We start from the raw sequence: 16,718 nt of genomic DNA on the forward strand, positions 1-16,718 counted from the left end.
GGAATGAACAGAACAGGTAAACATCAAGTGAACCATCCCCTGTCGCTCATTCCCAGCTTCTGGCAAACAGAGGCCAGGGACACCATCCCTGCCCACTGATAGACCTATCTTCCATGAACTTATCTAGTTCTTTTTTGAACCCTGTTATGGTCTTGGCCTTCACAACATCTCCTGGCAAGGAGTTCCACAGGTTGACTGTGTGTTGTGTGAAGAAATACTTCCTTTTGTTTGATTTAAATCTGCTGCCTATTAATTTCATTTGGTGACCCCTAGTTCTTGTGTTACGAGGAGTGAATAACACTTCCTTATTCACTTTCTCCACACTAGTCATGATTTTATAGACCTCTATCATGTGCATAATTTAAGGAAATTAAGGAACACTGACATGTAAGCCCACTGTACTTTTCTGACAGACTATTTAATTGGCATGTAAAACTTATATGTTAAAACACCACCACGTTTATTATATGACACAGGACAACAGCATTCTAATGAAAATACTGTGCCAGCTGCATCTAACCTCCCTTAGGCTGAATGATTTAAAAAAAAAAAGCCATTGAAGTTTATAAACTCCAACAATGCAGCCATCTCTCAATGGAGAGAAACTATCCGATACACTGTCTTTTTTTTAAGGTTAGGATTTCAAAGCTATCATGTGGTATTTATAAAATTTCACAGGAATTTGACTTCTTCAGGGAGAAGGAATGAAATGGTAAAACTGGGACCATAAGTCTTAACTATGGCAAAGACGCATCCAGTTTCCATCTGAGCAGATGAGTTTCTCAGACAGGCTATCATTCAAATAACTAGAGTGTCTTTTAATCAGGCCCGAACACCTAGAAAACTTTAATATGTAATTTACTGAAGCGCACAACAAAGAAAAATGCAATAAAACTTCCCCTCCACAATCTGCTTCTGGGATAGGTTTTAGCACAAAGACCCTGATCCAAAGCTCACTGCAGGTAACAGAGACCCATTGACTTCAATGGGCTTTAGATCAGGGACAAACTTTAGTTGCCCTCTGCAAGGCTTTCACAGACAGACTTCAAACTACGTAACAGTACCACTAACAGGGCTCTCCCTCTTCTCTCCTCTGAGCACAGCCAGTCACACAGACACAGGAGGTGAGGATCAACAGCAGTAGCTCTGCCAACTTGAAGGAAACGTCAGGGTCTGGAGAATTTCCTCACGTGTTTCCAATGTGTTTTTTATGCATTTTATTGCTCATCTGCCATGCAGATCAAAAACGCTGGAGGGATTCCAACTATTTCACACAGAATCTCACACTCCAGGCTGGCTGCAGCCCCAAAGCCTTGGTTTCTTCACTTGAAATACTGCCCAGTGTTATTTTGGGATGTGACCTGATAGCGGAAGCCCACAGGGACTCTGAAATGATAACTGTTCCAGCTGCAATTGGTTGCCCAATCCTCGCTCATGCCAGCGTGGGTTTGTCAGCACTGCTGACAAACAGGGACTCAGCAGCTAAAACCTTTTCACACCACAACAAAACCATGCCTGAAATCACATAATTCAACACGGAGGAGCAGGGGGACTGGTCTTTCTCAGGGTGGGAGCTGCAAGTCCTAGCATGACCAATAAGAGGGAGCTGCTTAGTTTGTGCCCAAATAAAGGGTTTTGTTTTCTATGAAAAGGGAATCACCATCTCTCACTACCAGACACTAGCTCATTTGTTAAGCACACATCAGGATGGATCAACAAGAAATACTTAAGATTAGGACAGTAATTCTCCAGAGTCTGGGTTACAGTCTGTCAGAGCAGTATAAAAGGTCCAAAGTAAAGGGACCGACCAAAGTCAACAAATAGCACCACATGGGAATTACATCTGTCCGATATCGCCTCCCACAGTCCCCAGGGTAAGGGCATAGAAAAAGTTGGTTGAAAAGGGAAGGGGCGTAGCCAGGATGCACCATGCTCTAGCTACTATGGACTCTTGCATCACAAGCTTTAGTTAGAGCACCAGTCGCTGCTCTACCTTATAATGGGAGATGGACAGACCCAAGCCTGTCCCCGATTCCCGAAGGTGCAAAAGTTGACAAAGTCACTCTTACCCGTCCATCCATGGTGGAGCCCCTACAGCTTCCCCCAGTTTATTCTAGATATGCTTTAGATCTGAATATTGTGTTACAAAACCCAACCAATAGTGAAAGTTGTAAAGCTTTTTACGCAATTATTTTGGGGCAAGCTTTACATTAATGAAATGAAGTATTTAAGATACAGGACTTAGATCCAAAACAAAACCATACACAAAAAACACCCCAAATACACACACTTCCAAAAGTCTTCTTTTGTATGGTCAGTTCAAAAACAAAGCCTGTTGTAGAAATTCCACTTGATCCTCAATTTTTTTTGGTTCTATTATATAAGCTATACAATGTTACGCACAGAGCGTTTAAGGTCTGTAGGCAATGCCTGCAGAGCCACAAGGTTTATAGTGTCAGACTTGGAGAATAAGGGTTCCACAGCAGTCTACATGGTACTTACAGACTGTTTGATGTCCTCTACGTTCAGCACTACAGACACTTCACCTTCTACGGTCTGTGCGGTGCCCGTAATCCTTGTCGGCACCATTAAGTCAAACTAGGGTTCAAGAAAATTACAAACTGGAGAAACATGGCAGAGCTTACCGCTTCCACACAGACACTAGTAAACTCCACAGGCAAAACCAAAAGGGGCTTCTAACGTCCGAGAAAGGACTAACGAGGGAATTATTAGAACACATTGTTCTTATTCTCTGGCTTTTCTGAAACTGGACAAGCATCCTTACTGCTTGTCGTCAATTGAAACACCTGCTTTATGTTATGGTTTCTTCATTTTTCTGCAACTTCCTTTCCAAGCACTCAAGAACTACAAACATCTTCAATACCAGTGTCTCCTGTTCTCACCCCCCCACAACTACTTAACCTATTTCATATTCAAATATGCTTCACGGACCCAACCTCCTCTGGTCCACTATACCACAGAAAACTACAGAGCTGCCCAGCAAACTATGATCTTCCCACTACTTACGGGCTTTAGACCCATTCCTTCCTCTCTAGTGCAGAGACTGCTGTATCTTCCATTTTACACTTCACACGCCACCCCATGTAACACCCCACCAAGGTCTGAAGACCTCATTGTATCCCATTAACACTACATTCAAGGGTGAACCCCATATATCACGCGACACCACACCATAACTTACTATTGTAATTCATTTACAAAAACGGTCCACTTTTGGGGGTGTGTCTAACTACTTGGAAGATGGGCTGAGTTGAGGGGCAGAATTAAGGATGGGGCACAAGTTTTAATTTTGATTTCCTTACCTGAATACTTTACATACAAGTTAGAGTTCTATTAAACTTTTTTTTTTTTTACAAGTTATGCATCAATTAAATCCAAGTGTTTATTGGCAAACTATAGTGGAGAGAATTGTCTCATCTTTTTGATTTTTCATTCACAGCAAATGCACTGGCTGAATTGCGGCGTCTGTAGCCAGACAAAATCCAGTTAGAGAGAGGAACGTTCCCTGTTCATCTTAGCGTTGTGTGAACTTCACTTTCTACAGTAGCTGCAATCACTTAAATGCTCTCATTTAAGCACTGCAGGCCAGATGCTCAGCTCCCACCGAGGTACATTTGCTCTGCCAGAACAGCATAAAGGGACTGTAAACCACCCTAAATAGATAGCTAAAGATTCTCTTCTCTCCCCCAGAACAAACCTAGCATACAACAGTGACCAGAAATACTTACAGAATTGCGGTTTATTAAACAAGGTAAAAGGAACTGGTAGGTCTCCGTCCACTTCCTAGGGGACACATGTCCACCAGTAAAACTTTGGTCTTTGCAGGCTGAGAAGACGAGACAAGAGAACTGGAGAGACCATGAGACCTAACTACTCTTTGGGAGTGAAAGCCAGGAATGTTAGGTTAGGGTTCAGGCAAACTGGCACGAGCACGCATAGACCTGTACTGCCTCTGCCTAGACTCTACCCGTTGTGTGTACTAAAGTCCTAACTGTACTGTTAACAACTGTCTCAAGCGTTCAGGTCACTGCAAACAGACTCATGACATTTTTGTTCTAAAAAAGCAGGCCAGTTCTGGGACATGGGCTGCACAGGAAAGCCCGACGCAGACCTGAAAGTGCTGTGAGGGGGGCAGAAAAAGAAAAAGAAAATGATTCAAATACCAAAAACCACAAACCACAGATTTCCAGCCACCCCAATTCTAACCTAAAAGCAAACAAACCTGCCACCGAGTGGACCAGGCCATTGAAGTCCCTCCAGTCTCCCACAACATGCTATTGTGTGGAGGATAATGGGCCATTCTTCATGGCACCAGAAGCACCTTCTAGGTGCTCATCATTCCTGGGGCATACATGGGGGAAGGGAAAGGGGGTGCAGAATCTCCTATTCATAGGCTTATCTTTAAGTCTAGAATGTTTTTGGAGGCCAAGGGGACATCGAAACTGCAATAAAAAGCCAGCAGCACAGCTGCAGCTGGCCCAGGTCAGATGACTTGGGCTCACAGGGTTAAAAAAATTGCAGTGCAGATGTTAGGTCTCAGGTTGGAGCCTAGGTTCTGACACCCACCCCCCTCACCCAGCTTCAGAGCCTAGGCTCCTGCCCAAAACATCTACGCTGCCATTTTTAGCCCCGTGAGCCCAAGTCAATTGACCTGGGCTCAGAGACTCAATGCTGTGTATTTTTTATTGCAGTGTAGACGTACCCAAAGACTAGACTCATAACTCCTGCTGACAAAGACGGTTTCTGTCCATCCCACAACCATCCTTCTTGGGTGGGGGCAGAGGGAGGAACCTTAAAGAAGTGACATTTATATTTCGCTAACAGCTCTGGGAAGTGGGACGAGACGAGAGTTATTTACATGTATTCACTTGCTAGGAAGGAGTGCTTATCAATATTCTCCAGCCACCTTTAAACAGACATTTCTAACAAAATTAATACCCCAAAATAACTGAAGTGCAGTTGCACACTTCAATTCAGGGTAGTGACCCCTCCGCCCCAAACTGCTTTCTTCCATTACATTAGTTATGCTCCCCAAGTGGAGAGAAGATGACTTTATTTCTGTGTTTTTTTCCATTCATTAAACTAGGAAAAAAACACTCAACTTTTCCAGAACTGTAACAACCTTGGGGAGGAGGGTGACTTTCCAGGCATTCCCTGTTTCTCATACCAAGAGGAAGAAGAAAGCACCACCGCAGCCCAGTTCTACACAGTGCGCCATGAGCAGGTATCAGTGCACCTGGTTCATAGCCTCCCCCTTTCCCCTGCATCCCTTTTCAAAAGCTTTAACCATCAGCAGCCAGAAGAGAGGGATTTAAATACAACTGTCAATCAGGTTTCCGCCCTCCCTAATGTGTCACTAAGAGCTCAACTGGGAGTGAGATCTATTGATTTGAACAAGGACCACAAGAGAGCAGCTACAAACTAGACAGTTCCCAGGTTCCTCCCTGGAGGGCATACAGCATCTTTTGGGAAGCAAGAGCGATAGGATCATGGTTGCAAACTAAGGATGCATAAAATACTCGGAGTCCCACGGTGTGGGAGTTACTCCATCCAACCAGTCTTTAAAATTGCGCCCGTCATTGCCCGGCCCAAAAAGGAACAAAAACTAAATGCTAAAAAGGTAACAAAACTAAAACACTTCTCAGTATTCAGTCTCCCTTTTTGTTCTATGGACAAACCATTTTTCCTTCCCTTCCTCCATGAGGAGGTTTGAGCTTCTCCAGAGTATCAGCGCTGTCGAGCGACTGTTCCAGGACGGGGACTAGAATATGGCAGAGAGATCTTTGTACAGTTTCCTTCTCTAAAAAGCAAGCTGAAAAGCTCACTCTTCCAGGATGGCTTCAGACAAACTGGTAGAAGCTGCTGGCTCTAGCTGCAGTGCAGGGAAGGAGCGTTTGGAAAGGAGGCTGCCAGGAGGAGGGGCTCAGTGTCACACGAGAAATTTTACTCAATTGCAAAAATAAGCTGCCGTTCTAATCCACCTCAGCAAATCTAGGTGGGTCTGGCTGCTTTGGTGGAGACTGGGTATAGAATCAAGGGGGAGGGAGTGCTGCTGGCTTTACTACATTCCTACAACGGGAGACCTTGCAAAACACCAAGCACTGCTACTGCAGCAGCCATTGATTTTTCAGAGGTCGATACTCCACTCCCACAGATCTGCTCAGCAGGAGCTTCAAATCACATCTACTGCTTCTGCTCCACACCACCCCTTCTTTTCTACCCCCCCCCCAATAAAATTAAACACCCCCCCCCAAACACTGAACAGACTAGCAACCCCATGGTCTCCCTCCTCTCAAAAAGAGAAATTCAAAGCTACGGTGGTAGCAGAAAGTAAGAGGAAGGAATAACGTGATTCATTCACAGAACAAGATGTCGCTGAAGGAAAAACCCACCATCTAGGAGGCCAGCATTCTCTCCCTCCTTGGGGAATGCTGGGTGCTGATCTCTTCTGCAAGTTCCTGGGAAATACAACAGCAAAACTAGTTTACATTTAACCCTTTGAGGAACCCTCTCTTAGTTTCTACAAAGCACTCTAGCATTTAATTAGCATGAATGTAAGACAGGAAATCTTCAAAGCAGTAGTGGAAAATGCTTCTATTTTGGCTTTTCCTGGCTTGCCAAGGTAATTAACAAATATTAATCAGAATATAAATCTATTTAACTGTCTCATCATAAAGGTTGGCCCAGCAAATGGATGGCAGCACAAAAGAAGGGACCAGGACTCAAATCCCAAGCCAAACTTTTTGATCCCTAAACAGGTCAGAGCAGAAGCAGCTGTGGAAAGAGCACAGGTAACTCCTGGATGTGATTAGTGGCAACACTGACTATTCAAGCAATCTTTCTGCTAGAAGACACATTAGTCAAGAATGTTGGTCCAACTTACGGCTTTGGTAAGGAAAATGTCAAAAAGAGAGAGGTACAACTCTCAAACGACTGACCACAACCTTGTGCTTTAGGTTTGTTTGTTTTCAAATGCACCTCATCCTCGATCACAAAAGATGTAGTGTCTTATCTGAGGTCAACACTCTGCCCATATATAGAAAGCTAACCCCTTTGCTCTATCCCCAAGGATACAAGTTCCCAGTCCTGCTTCCTCATGATCTGCAAGGCATTCTTCATCTGTGATGTGTTCAGTTCAGACTCCAGAAGCATTTAGTCATCTCCGCATGTGATTACACCACTATGCCAACCACACACGAGTTTGGTGGGCAAAGAAATGCAGCAAACTCAGGAATTCAAAAAACTGTAGGAGATGTACAAGGCTCTTGGCCCACACATTGAATTTTGAGAAGGACTGTACCAAAAACTGAGTGAGGAAAGCACAATACCCCCAAAAGTAAGATTTGAGTCAGAAACTTCACGGGGAATGGGAAGGGGATTTGGAATTTAAAACAAAACCAGCATCAAATATTTGTAAGCCAGACATATCTTGTATTTCCCTCCTCTGAACCAGGCCACTGAAAACACCCATCCCCTTTTCCTTGCTGGCTGTCACTTCCATGCAATTAACTCTGTAGCAGCCCTTCCGGGGCTATCTGAAGGCACAGAGTTGTGTGTTCACAATGAAGGCACTTTCGCTCTGAGAAATCAGTCCAGCAGCACATCCCTATATTATGCTGTTGATCGGGATGAGCTAGGCCAGCTGGGAAACTGAGGTATTTAATCTAGGAAATTCTCCCTCCCCACCAGTTTACAGGATTGAGTGTGGGCAAGGGGGGGGAGTGAGCATAACCATGGCAACCCAGCCCATTCCACGTGTTGACGGTTGCCCATTACTAGCCCTGGAGGTCAGAGGTTGCCAGAACAGTTAATTATCAGAGAAGTCTTTCTTGTCATTTCAGGAAACTCAACAGCCTGTAAGACGTTTCTTCCTTCCTGGATAAAGACCTGATTTAAAATACTAAGATCAATCATACAACTCCTCCTCTGCTCCTCACTGAGGGCTTGTCTGAAGTCACACTGCAAATCCTACATCAGTAAGGACGTGGACAGACCTAGGAAAGCAGCCGGTGCCTCCAGAAGGGGGCAGAGCAGAGAGTACGCTAAGGAAGCTGAGCCTTGATCCTACCCTACAACACACACACCCTCCCATGACAGCCACATGGGGGCCATTTTCCCCCAGGAGAAGTCAGTCCTGAATGCCAAGGGTGTATTTACACAATGATGCTTCTTGTCAATTGAGAGCTCAGAGGAGATGGTGCTAAAGTCTGTACAATTATCAGCCAAAAAGTTACCCACCTCCATTTATCCCTTAACCACCCTGTGCCGAGAGCAGAAGAAAGAGCACATGTTCTCCTTGCCCCTCCCACCTTTCTTCAATGCTCCAGTGAGGTTAGTGTCTTTTGCTGAGACTAGTGCTCCTACCACAGACGGCCAGAGGGAGACTTCTGCAGACTGAGCAGGTGGCAAAAGGCAATAGGTCTCCTCACTTCACAACAGACCTCCCTGGAGAAGCTTTCAAACTATAAGGCCATCTTCCCAAGACTATACTCTCTAGAGCTCTTCTAGGGTGCAAAATGACAGCCCTACGTTTTCATTGGCTGTATCTGACCGAGGGAGGAAAAAAGACTATTGTTAGGAATCCAAGATCAGAATGGGTCATCCTACAGCAATTTCCTGATTAAACACTGACCTGCCTATTTACTGTAGCCAGGTTTAAAAGCAAATGGTGAAGAGTAAGAAACAAGACTGTCTTTCAGACAACCTCTGTCATTCCTCAAAGGAGGTAGAAAGCTAACAAATATAAAACAAGCTACTTGAAATTGTTCCTATGAAAACAAAAGGCTCCAGCAGTTAGGGGAATCTGTGTAACATATACAGGCAGGAAGCAGAGCTGAGCCACCAACGACCAGAATAGAAACAGGAAACAGGCCCTGGATCGAGCATAGCGAAATCTGCTGCAAGCACAAGCTCCAGCACGAAGCACAGGGAAAGCAAACGGCATCAGTGGCTCAGAGCAGCATGATTTATAAGGTGGAAGCGGATTGGCTACCCCGGCAGAGAGAAAACGAACGCACAGGGTTCAGCGCTGTTCAGAACAGCCATGGCCGATACAGCAGTGGGGGTGGGGAATTTCCTTCTAAACACCAGGTTAGACTAGCTTAGTCCAAAACTGGAGGGAGCGGTGGGAGGAGAGAAATTGCCACATGGACAAATAGCAAAGCAACCTGGAGAAGCAGGTCACACACAGAAAACATGTCACAAGAGTGGACTAGAAGATCGTGCAGTGCTGCTGTAACAGGGTCGGTCCCAGGATATTAGAGAGACAAGGTGGGTGAGGTAATATCTTTTATTGGACCAACTCCTGTTGGGGAGAGAGACCAGCTTTCGAGCTACAAAGAGAGCTTCTTTAGGTCTTGGAAAGGTACCTTTCCTGGATGGGAGTACCTTTCCCAGTCATGAGGAAGAGGTTCATGTAGCTTGGTCTCTCACACCAACAGAAGTTGGTCCAGTAAAAGATATTACCTCACCCACCTTGTCTTTAGATTATGTACTAGTGGCCTTCAACACCTCTAATAGCTCTTTATGGGCTTGAGAAACAAAAACAAAACACTCAAAGCTCAGAGAAGCTCAGAGCTCCAGAGAAATAGCAGGAAAGTGTTACCAGCCCCAAGATCATAGAGAAAAATAAAAAAACCTAGAAGAATTAACGAGGAGACTATGACAGAAGAAGATACAGGGGGATTCATTCGACTCCCATTGTCAAAACAGGCTTTGTAGCAACCTTTGTGAAGCACCAGTCATAGGATTTCAGGAATTGAACACTTTGGGACAAGTTACAGGAGTGTTTTCCATCTAAACATTTCTATGGTGCCCAGCCACAATAGCATAAAAAGTGCCAAATGGCTTAGACATTTATACATCACTGGTCCTCTTCTATGTCTTGTAGTCAGAAAAAAGGAGCCAAAAAGTCCAGAAACAAACAAGTTTACAAAAAATGTACAGCAGGAAGCCTCAACAGGGAAGGAAGCAGACTCTGAGTTCATTATTAGATTGAACTATGAATGTGTATTTCTCCCTCCAAGTCACCAGCCTGGGTCTTAACTTGGTCTTCAGCACCTAATATTCAAATGAAGACACTTGTTGCTTTTTCCCCCTAGCAGCAACTTCCTCAAGTCAGCTTTTAGCCATAATTTAGTTTGCTGTTCTGATTATTTCCAGTGAGGGGGATTGTGCAGAAGATGACGTTTTACTCACAGACACAGCTGACTGAACTCACAAATTATTCTACCTTTCAGTACTTACAAATACAAAAGGGGGGAGGGAGGAGATAGAGAGAAACAGACAGAAAAGTGGAAATAATGGTAAATTTAGCTAATCCTGACAAGCCCCAGATGCCAAGAAATAAATGGGATGCCAAGTATTTGGGGTGGCAAGGAGATCGAGAACAGCCAAATAACTCCCAGACTGCCACACCGCACACACAACAGGAGAGCAGTGCCACCTTTCACCCCTTCCCCAAAACGATTGTAGAGTTTGAACGAAAATGATCTAGCCTGCAAAACTATGAAGCCATAGTGAAGGTGAAAAGTGAGATTTGGTTTTTGAATTCCCTTTTGTCCTCAAGAGGTGAAAGACCCTATTACCCCAAACATCCAATGGCAAGCGAGTGATCAGTACATGCGGCTACTAAACTGCAGTATCAAAGCAGATCAGCTTTAAAATACCAGGAAAGCTAAGCCAGAGAGTCCCAATACCATAACTAGGGCTCTGCACTTGGAAAAGTTATAAAATTACTAGGTATGTCAACATTAATTGTCCCTTGATGTTCTCCAAATTACATCACAGAACTTTCAAGAGCTCTCACTAAGGTCCTCAGGACAGCTAGTAAGCCAGGGACTGCTACAGCGCACAGTTGCAGTTAGTTTTCACAAAAACTTTTGCAAACCAGTCTTGAACCAGGACTCCAGTAAATTATTGAAATCTATTGTATACTTGCAGTTCCCCTCCTCCTGCACTCAGAACCAAGCAGTGGAAGAGATTCATAACTCACAACCCTGGTGACTCGATACCCTATTTATTCCTCTTAGGTTAGAGCTGCCAGTACCAGAAGTCACCTTTTACAGTAAAGTCAAACAGCTCATCAGATGCTGAAATTGCAGACGGGCACCGGCACTTATGGTTGCTCTGAAGTTTTCCCCCTGCCCTCAATTTTATGTACACATTTCTGCTTGGGTGAAGATTATCTCACCTTCATAAACTGCAGAAGTGATCAAAATTTGTTCCTACCTGAAGATTAGTTTTCTACCATTTTCATTTTGACAGGGAAGCCACCCTATACCTGTTTATGGGGTGCAATCCTTTATGCCCAACCCAAAATATTACCACGGATCCTCATAACAGGAAGAAGTTGGAGTCCCTTCAGCAAACCAACCTGAAACTACCACCAAACTTGTTTGGCTTCACCAGGTTAGCCACAACGTTAAGATCTCCTGTCCTCATGGACAAGCACAGGGCTGGTTTGCAGAAACAGAAAGCCCAGTTTAAATAGGAGCAAGTTTCTATTGGCACAGAAAACCTAGCAGCAAGTTTGGGCTACAAGGATTAGAGTGCAGCGTGCAGTTATCGGAACAAGGTGAGAGACAAACACACGCTCTAGCAAACACACCCTCCACTGACGAATAAATGCACAAGTTCGCCATTACTGGTGGACTATATAGGCTAGATTTTCAACTGGAGTAAAAAAATAAAATAAAATAAAAAAAAAAAAATCAGCATAGCTTCATCAGTGGAGCAACACCCGCTGAGGGTTTGGCCCTACATCCTAATTCCATACTCTGATGCCTCCTACAAAACCACAGGTAAAATGTCTCCGAGTTCCCTGCCAGGAACCAACATATCCATTCTTCTCACATAGGAATGCCTTAAAAAGAACAGGAGGACTTGTGGTCCCTTAGAGACTAACAAATTTATTTGAGCATAAGCTTTTGTGGGCCACAGTCCACTTCACTGGATACACAGAATGGAACATATAGTAAGGAGATACACCGCTACCTCGATACAACGCCACCCGATATAACACAGTAAAGCAGTGCTCCGGGGGGGGCGGGGGGGGGGGGGGCGGGCTGCACAGCCCGATGGATCAAAGCAAGTTCAATATAACACGGTTTCACCTATAACACGGTAAGATTTTTTGGCTCCCAAGGACAGCATTACATCGAGGTAGAGGTGTGTGTGTATATATATACATACATACATACACACACACACACACACACACACACAGAACATGAAAAGGTGGGAGTTGCCCTACCAACTCTAAGAGGCTAATTAATTAAGATGAGCTATTATCAGCTGGAGAGAAAAAACTTTTGTAGTGATCATCAAGATAGGAGCTTGAAGAAAGATGTAGGCTAACAATTCCATCTTCTAACCACATAATTCTCTAAGGTTCCAAGAGAACTGCCTAAAATCAAGTGTCTGTAAGCAAGAAAACCAACTTGAGACAAAGAGGGGGAAACAGACTATCAAGATCCCTAACAAGGGGAGGGGGGGAGAAAACCCTGTGATTTAAGAATTCAGGGCCTTCTGCAAAAAAAAATTCCTAGCCTAGACTTTAACACACAGCCCTTTGGATAATGATGGGATGTTCAGGTCAGTCATATTTCAGATGAAGCAGAAACATTAAACCTACCACCATACTACATAAACATTGAGAACACCAATCAAGGAAGATGCTAATTAAGAGAAAGGGGTAGGAGGGAGGGATAGTTCAGTGGTTTGAGCATTGGCCTGCTAAACCCAGGGTTGAGAGTTCAATCCTTGAGGGGGCCATTTAGGGATCTGGGGAAAAATATGTCTGGGGATTGGTCCTGCTTTGAGCAGGGGGTTGGACTAGATGACCTCCTGATGTCCCTTCCAACCCTGATATTCTATGATTCTATGAAATCAAGGGAAGGCAAAGGAGAAGAGATGGATGAAGCAGCTATTAGACATTTCACATCCCCGCACTTCCAACCATGTTTCTAACCCTTAGAGTAAGCTGCAACTCTTATTTATGAAGTATGCTTTAGGAGAATGCACTGCCACTAGGCTTGTGAAGGTTGTGCAATAAACTCTGCATGGGATTAAGGTCTCTCACGTAAAGGAAAATTAGTATTTTTTGAAACACTGACCTGCCATTTCCCCCTCCAGTCCTGAGGATGTCTACAGCTCAAGAGGAGACAAGAGGAAAGGAATAGAAGAAAGGATCCGAGCTTGGCACAGAAGAGAGCTCTCTGATTTCACCTAAACACTGCTGAAAGCCAACTCCTCCCAAACCAGAGAGAAGCTATTGTAATTAATAGCTGGAGATATGGTCCTCAGATTCAGAAAAAGTCAAGGTCTCAAGAAGCTGAACACCAAATAAACTGGATGCTACTTGCCAGAGAGAGTCTCTTGCTGATGAGCAGAAATTTAGGATCCCTTGGGAGAAAGAGATTTATACTAATGATTACACCATCTATTACATCCAGGCACTAAGACTACACACTGTCCCTCCCATACACAAGAGTTATCTAAGTTTAGTTTAATGAATTGCTGAGAAAGACTCCCTAGGAATCAAAGAATTCTTCAGAAAAATTCTTCCCCCAGACTATTGTAGGGAAAATTGCCTTTGCCTGGCACCTATCTGGATCTGCCATTGCTTTAAAGACATCTGTGTCACTGGGTAGCCGCAGTATATTTACTCACATGCTTTTCAAGTCTATTCTTCAGAAAGGGGGAAAGAGACCAGGGAGAAGGAGTTACTCTATAAAAGCCCAATAACTTGTGAACCAAAGTGGAAGGCTAAACATTTTTTGCAATCTACAGATGAGCAAACAAAGCATTAGATAAGTCTGTGAAACCAATTTCAACCTCTTGCAACATTCCTATATTTCAGATTCTCACAGCAGTGAAAGAAACATCAGAGAATGACACAAAGATTAGCTCTCTAAAGTTACTGAACAGATTCCTAGCACACCACCACCAGAGACCAGCTACACATTCCTCAGAGAGATCTTGCCTAGACCGGCACGAAGTGCCATGTAGCCTGGACGTTTCTAGTAGACTTATGGTTAAGTATCACGGAGAGTGACTTTTATTTATTTATTTATTTTTAAGTGTTTCCCCCTTCGTTGCCTAAAGTTTCAACACAGGCACTAAGTCTGATGGAGACATATGGAACCTCTGGCCTTTATGCAATTAAGAAAAAAAAAAGTCTTTAAATATATTTAATACCTCCTAAGCAGAGAAACCTAGAAAACAGCAGTATTCACTTTAGCCAGGGCTGCGCTACATGTCAGTAATTAAGAAGCTGCATTTCACAGGTTGCCAGTTACCAAGGTGCACAATAGTGGCTACTCTGCAGGGCTTATTGATCGTAGGGAAGCACCTAAGGCTTTCAACTGTGAAAGGCCATAGTACTACCTATGGTTCCATAAGGTGTTTATATGGCTGCCTGGGAAAGTTACTCTACAACGGGGGAATCCAAAATCCCTGATTGACCATCCAACTTTGAGGGACACAGGGAGAAGAACAAAAAAGATATATTTACACTTTAACAGAAAAAAATCCCTATCAGGCTATTCTGCCACCAAACCTCCCAGTACAGAAACCAAGGAAAAGGTTGGAACAAATGGGTAGATAACACCTGCAAACATTCCCTTTTTACAGATACAGAAGTTCTTTGACACAAAATTGGATGTGCAAACAGTAAGTAGACAAAAGTGTTCACCTTAAAGCTAGGGTTAAGGATTCCCTTCATGTTAGCAGGAGAAGGAATTCTGGGAAACAAAAATTGAGGTTTGTTTTTTTTTTTAAATCCTGCACATCTATAAATATTTTAAAAAGGGGGGGAGAGGGGAGGAGCAGGCTCTAGGAAACCATAGACGGACTGACGGATGGCCTTGATTTCACTACCTAATCCTTGAAAAAGTCCGAGAGATGAAAGGCTGTAAAGATGTTTGGTTAAACAGAACACTGGGTCTTACACAGAGCAAACTCCTAACGCAACACTGGATTGAGTTCCATATGCTACAGAGTTCTAGAAGAGATTTCTCACACGGGAAGCTTAAGTACACTAACACTGATGGATATGTTAAAATTCAAGCATCTAAAAACAACAGAACTCCCACATTTCCAATACTGCCATTCCACAACAGAGCCACTTTGAAGGTAAATTTGAAGAGGGCTCAAGGAGAGACCACATTTATCCATAACACCACAAAAACAAACTCCCACTTGGCTCTGAGCAGGAGCCACTTCTGCTAAAGAGAACAATTCACCCCTATAATCTGAATCAGATGGAGTTGATTGGAAGGATTCATGGAGACAGCATCAACAGTGCAACTAATCATGACACTCCACCGCTCAGATTCAGAGCGATTTCTTCAATGGCTACACTTTCCCTACACTGCAAGGCAGAAGATGGGTCATAAACAAGGACTTGTAGAGAGAGAGTGGAAAGAAACATGCTATTTAAAGATTCTCCACATCTCAGAATCTTCAAAATCAGGTCCAAAAGGAGCCAAACACCAAAATAAATTTAACTCATTTTGTTATCAAAGTTAGAGTCTGATCTGCATTTTGATGACATAACTTGCCCCTATGATCCATGGAACTGTTTAGAAGGGTTCACCACAGACCAAAAAACTGGATCCCACTGTTGAGAGCAAGAATAACTTATACTATGCACACAACTCCTTCTCCTTTGACCAATTCAACGGCAATTTAGGAAGGAGCTTTATCCTAGATGCTAAAGGAAAAGAACTCCCACCTGGTTATAAGTGGAAATAATTCTTCCGTGAAATCAAACTGAGTTCAACAACTCAAACTCTTATTTTGAGCCATAAGCATGGATCAGCCCATTCCAGACCTTTACAGGAGAAATGTATCAACCCTCCCCACTAAATTGCTACATTCTAGGAAGTTTAAAACCAAGATAAAAAGACGTCTCGCTCAACAAGCAGCCAGAATCCTGTACCCAAAAATCTGGTAAGTTTACAAAAACTATATAAATAGTTCAAATGTTTAATTAAAAAAAAAATCACATAGCAAACAGATTTGGAGTTACGAGGAAACGACTGTCCCGGCTGCAGTGACAGGCGCTATCTACAGGCTGATCTTCCTAACTCCAGGTACTGAGTAACCTGTTTCATTCAAAATCTGTTCAGTCATGTTGGACCAAGGTGCACAAATCAGCAACATAATAATCCTCTGACATACAGGTAGTGGCTACAAGTCTACTAGACTATTAAGATACATGTAATACTGGGCTAAATTGGAATGCAAAAAAAAAAAACACAACCAAAAGAACAAGCCACTGCACCCCTATATTTTAAAAAGGACAAAACCAGAGACTGCCCTAGTGATCAGTTCTCTTCGGCAACTGGAGACCTATACCTGCTTCCATCTGGAATACTACCAGTACTAGCGATGCTGGTGAGCTTCTGGTCACCCTCACCCCAGTCACTTACAGACAGCCTCCCCACTCACCGGCAGGCTGGAGGGCCTTGACTGAAGATTCAAGTTCATATCTTCTTGTCCTTTACTGGAAGTCATTGAGGGGGCAGATGATGCCTGAGACCCAAATGAGTCTTGAGATAACTCCTGAAACACAAAGAAAACACAGCAGTGAAATATGGACTCCACAGCAATTGGTCTGGGAATATTCCAACAATATGGAGAAAACAGTTTACGTACCACTTGAGGGCATTTATCCAAAACAAAGAGGGAGA

The 16,718-nt window shown here is 43.6% G+C and overlaps 1 protein-coding gene across 5 annotated transcripts in view; it reads right to left on the reverse strand.

Moving 5' to 3' along the window:
• The window catches only part of ARID1A (AT-rich interaction domain 1A), a 134,794-nt gene that overhangs the window by 32,470 nt on the left and 85,606 nt on the right, over positions 1 to 16,718 (reverse strand). For all 5 annotated transcript variants that reach the window (XM_044997603.1, XM_044997607.1, XM_044997604.1 and 2 more), the window contains one exon: positions 16,477 to 16,590. In XM_044997603.1, coding sequence (XP_044853538.1) covers positions 16,477 to 16,590 — 114 coding nt within the window. The remainder of the gene's footprint in view (positions 1 to 16,476; positions 16,591 to 16,718) is intronic.

Source organism: Mauremys mutica, chromosome 23 (genome assembly GCF_020497125.1).
Source record: "Mauremys mutica isolate MM-2020 ecotype Southern chromosome 23, ASM2049712v1, whole genome shotgun sequence".
Lineage (NCBI taxonomy): Eukaryota > Metazoa > Chordata > Testudines > Geoemydidae > Mauremys > Mauremys mutica.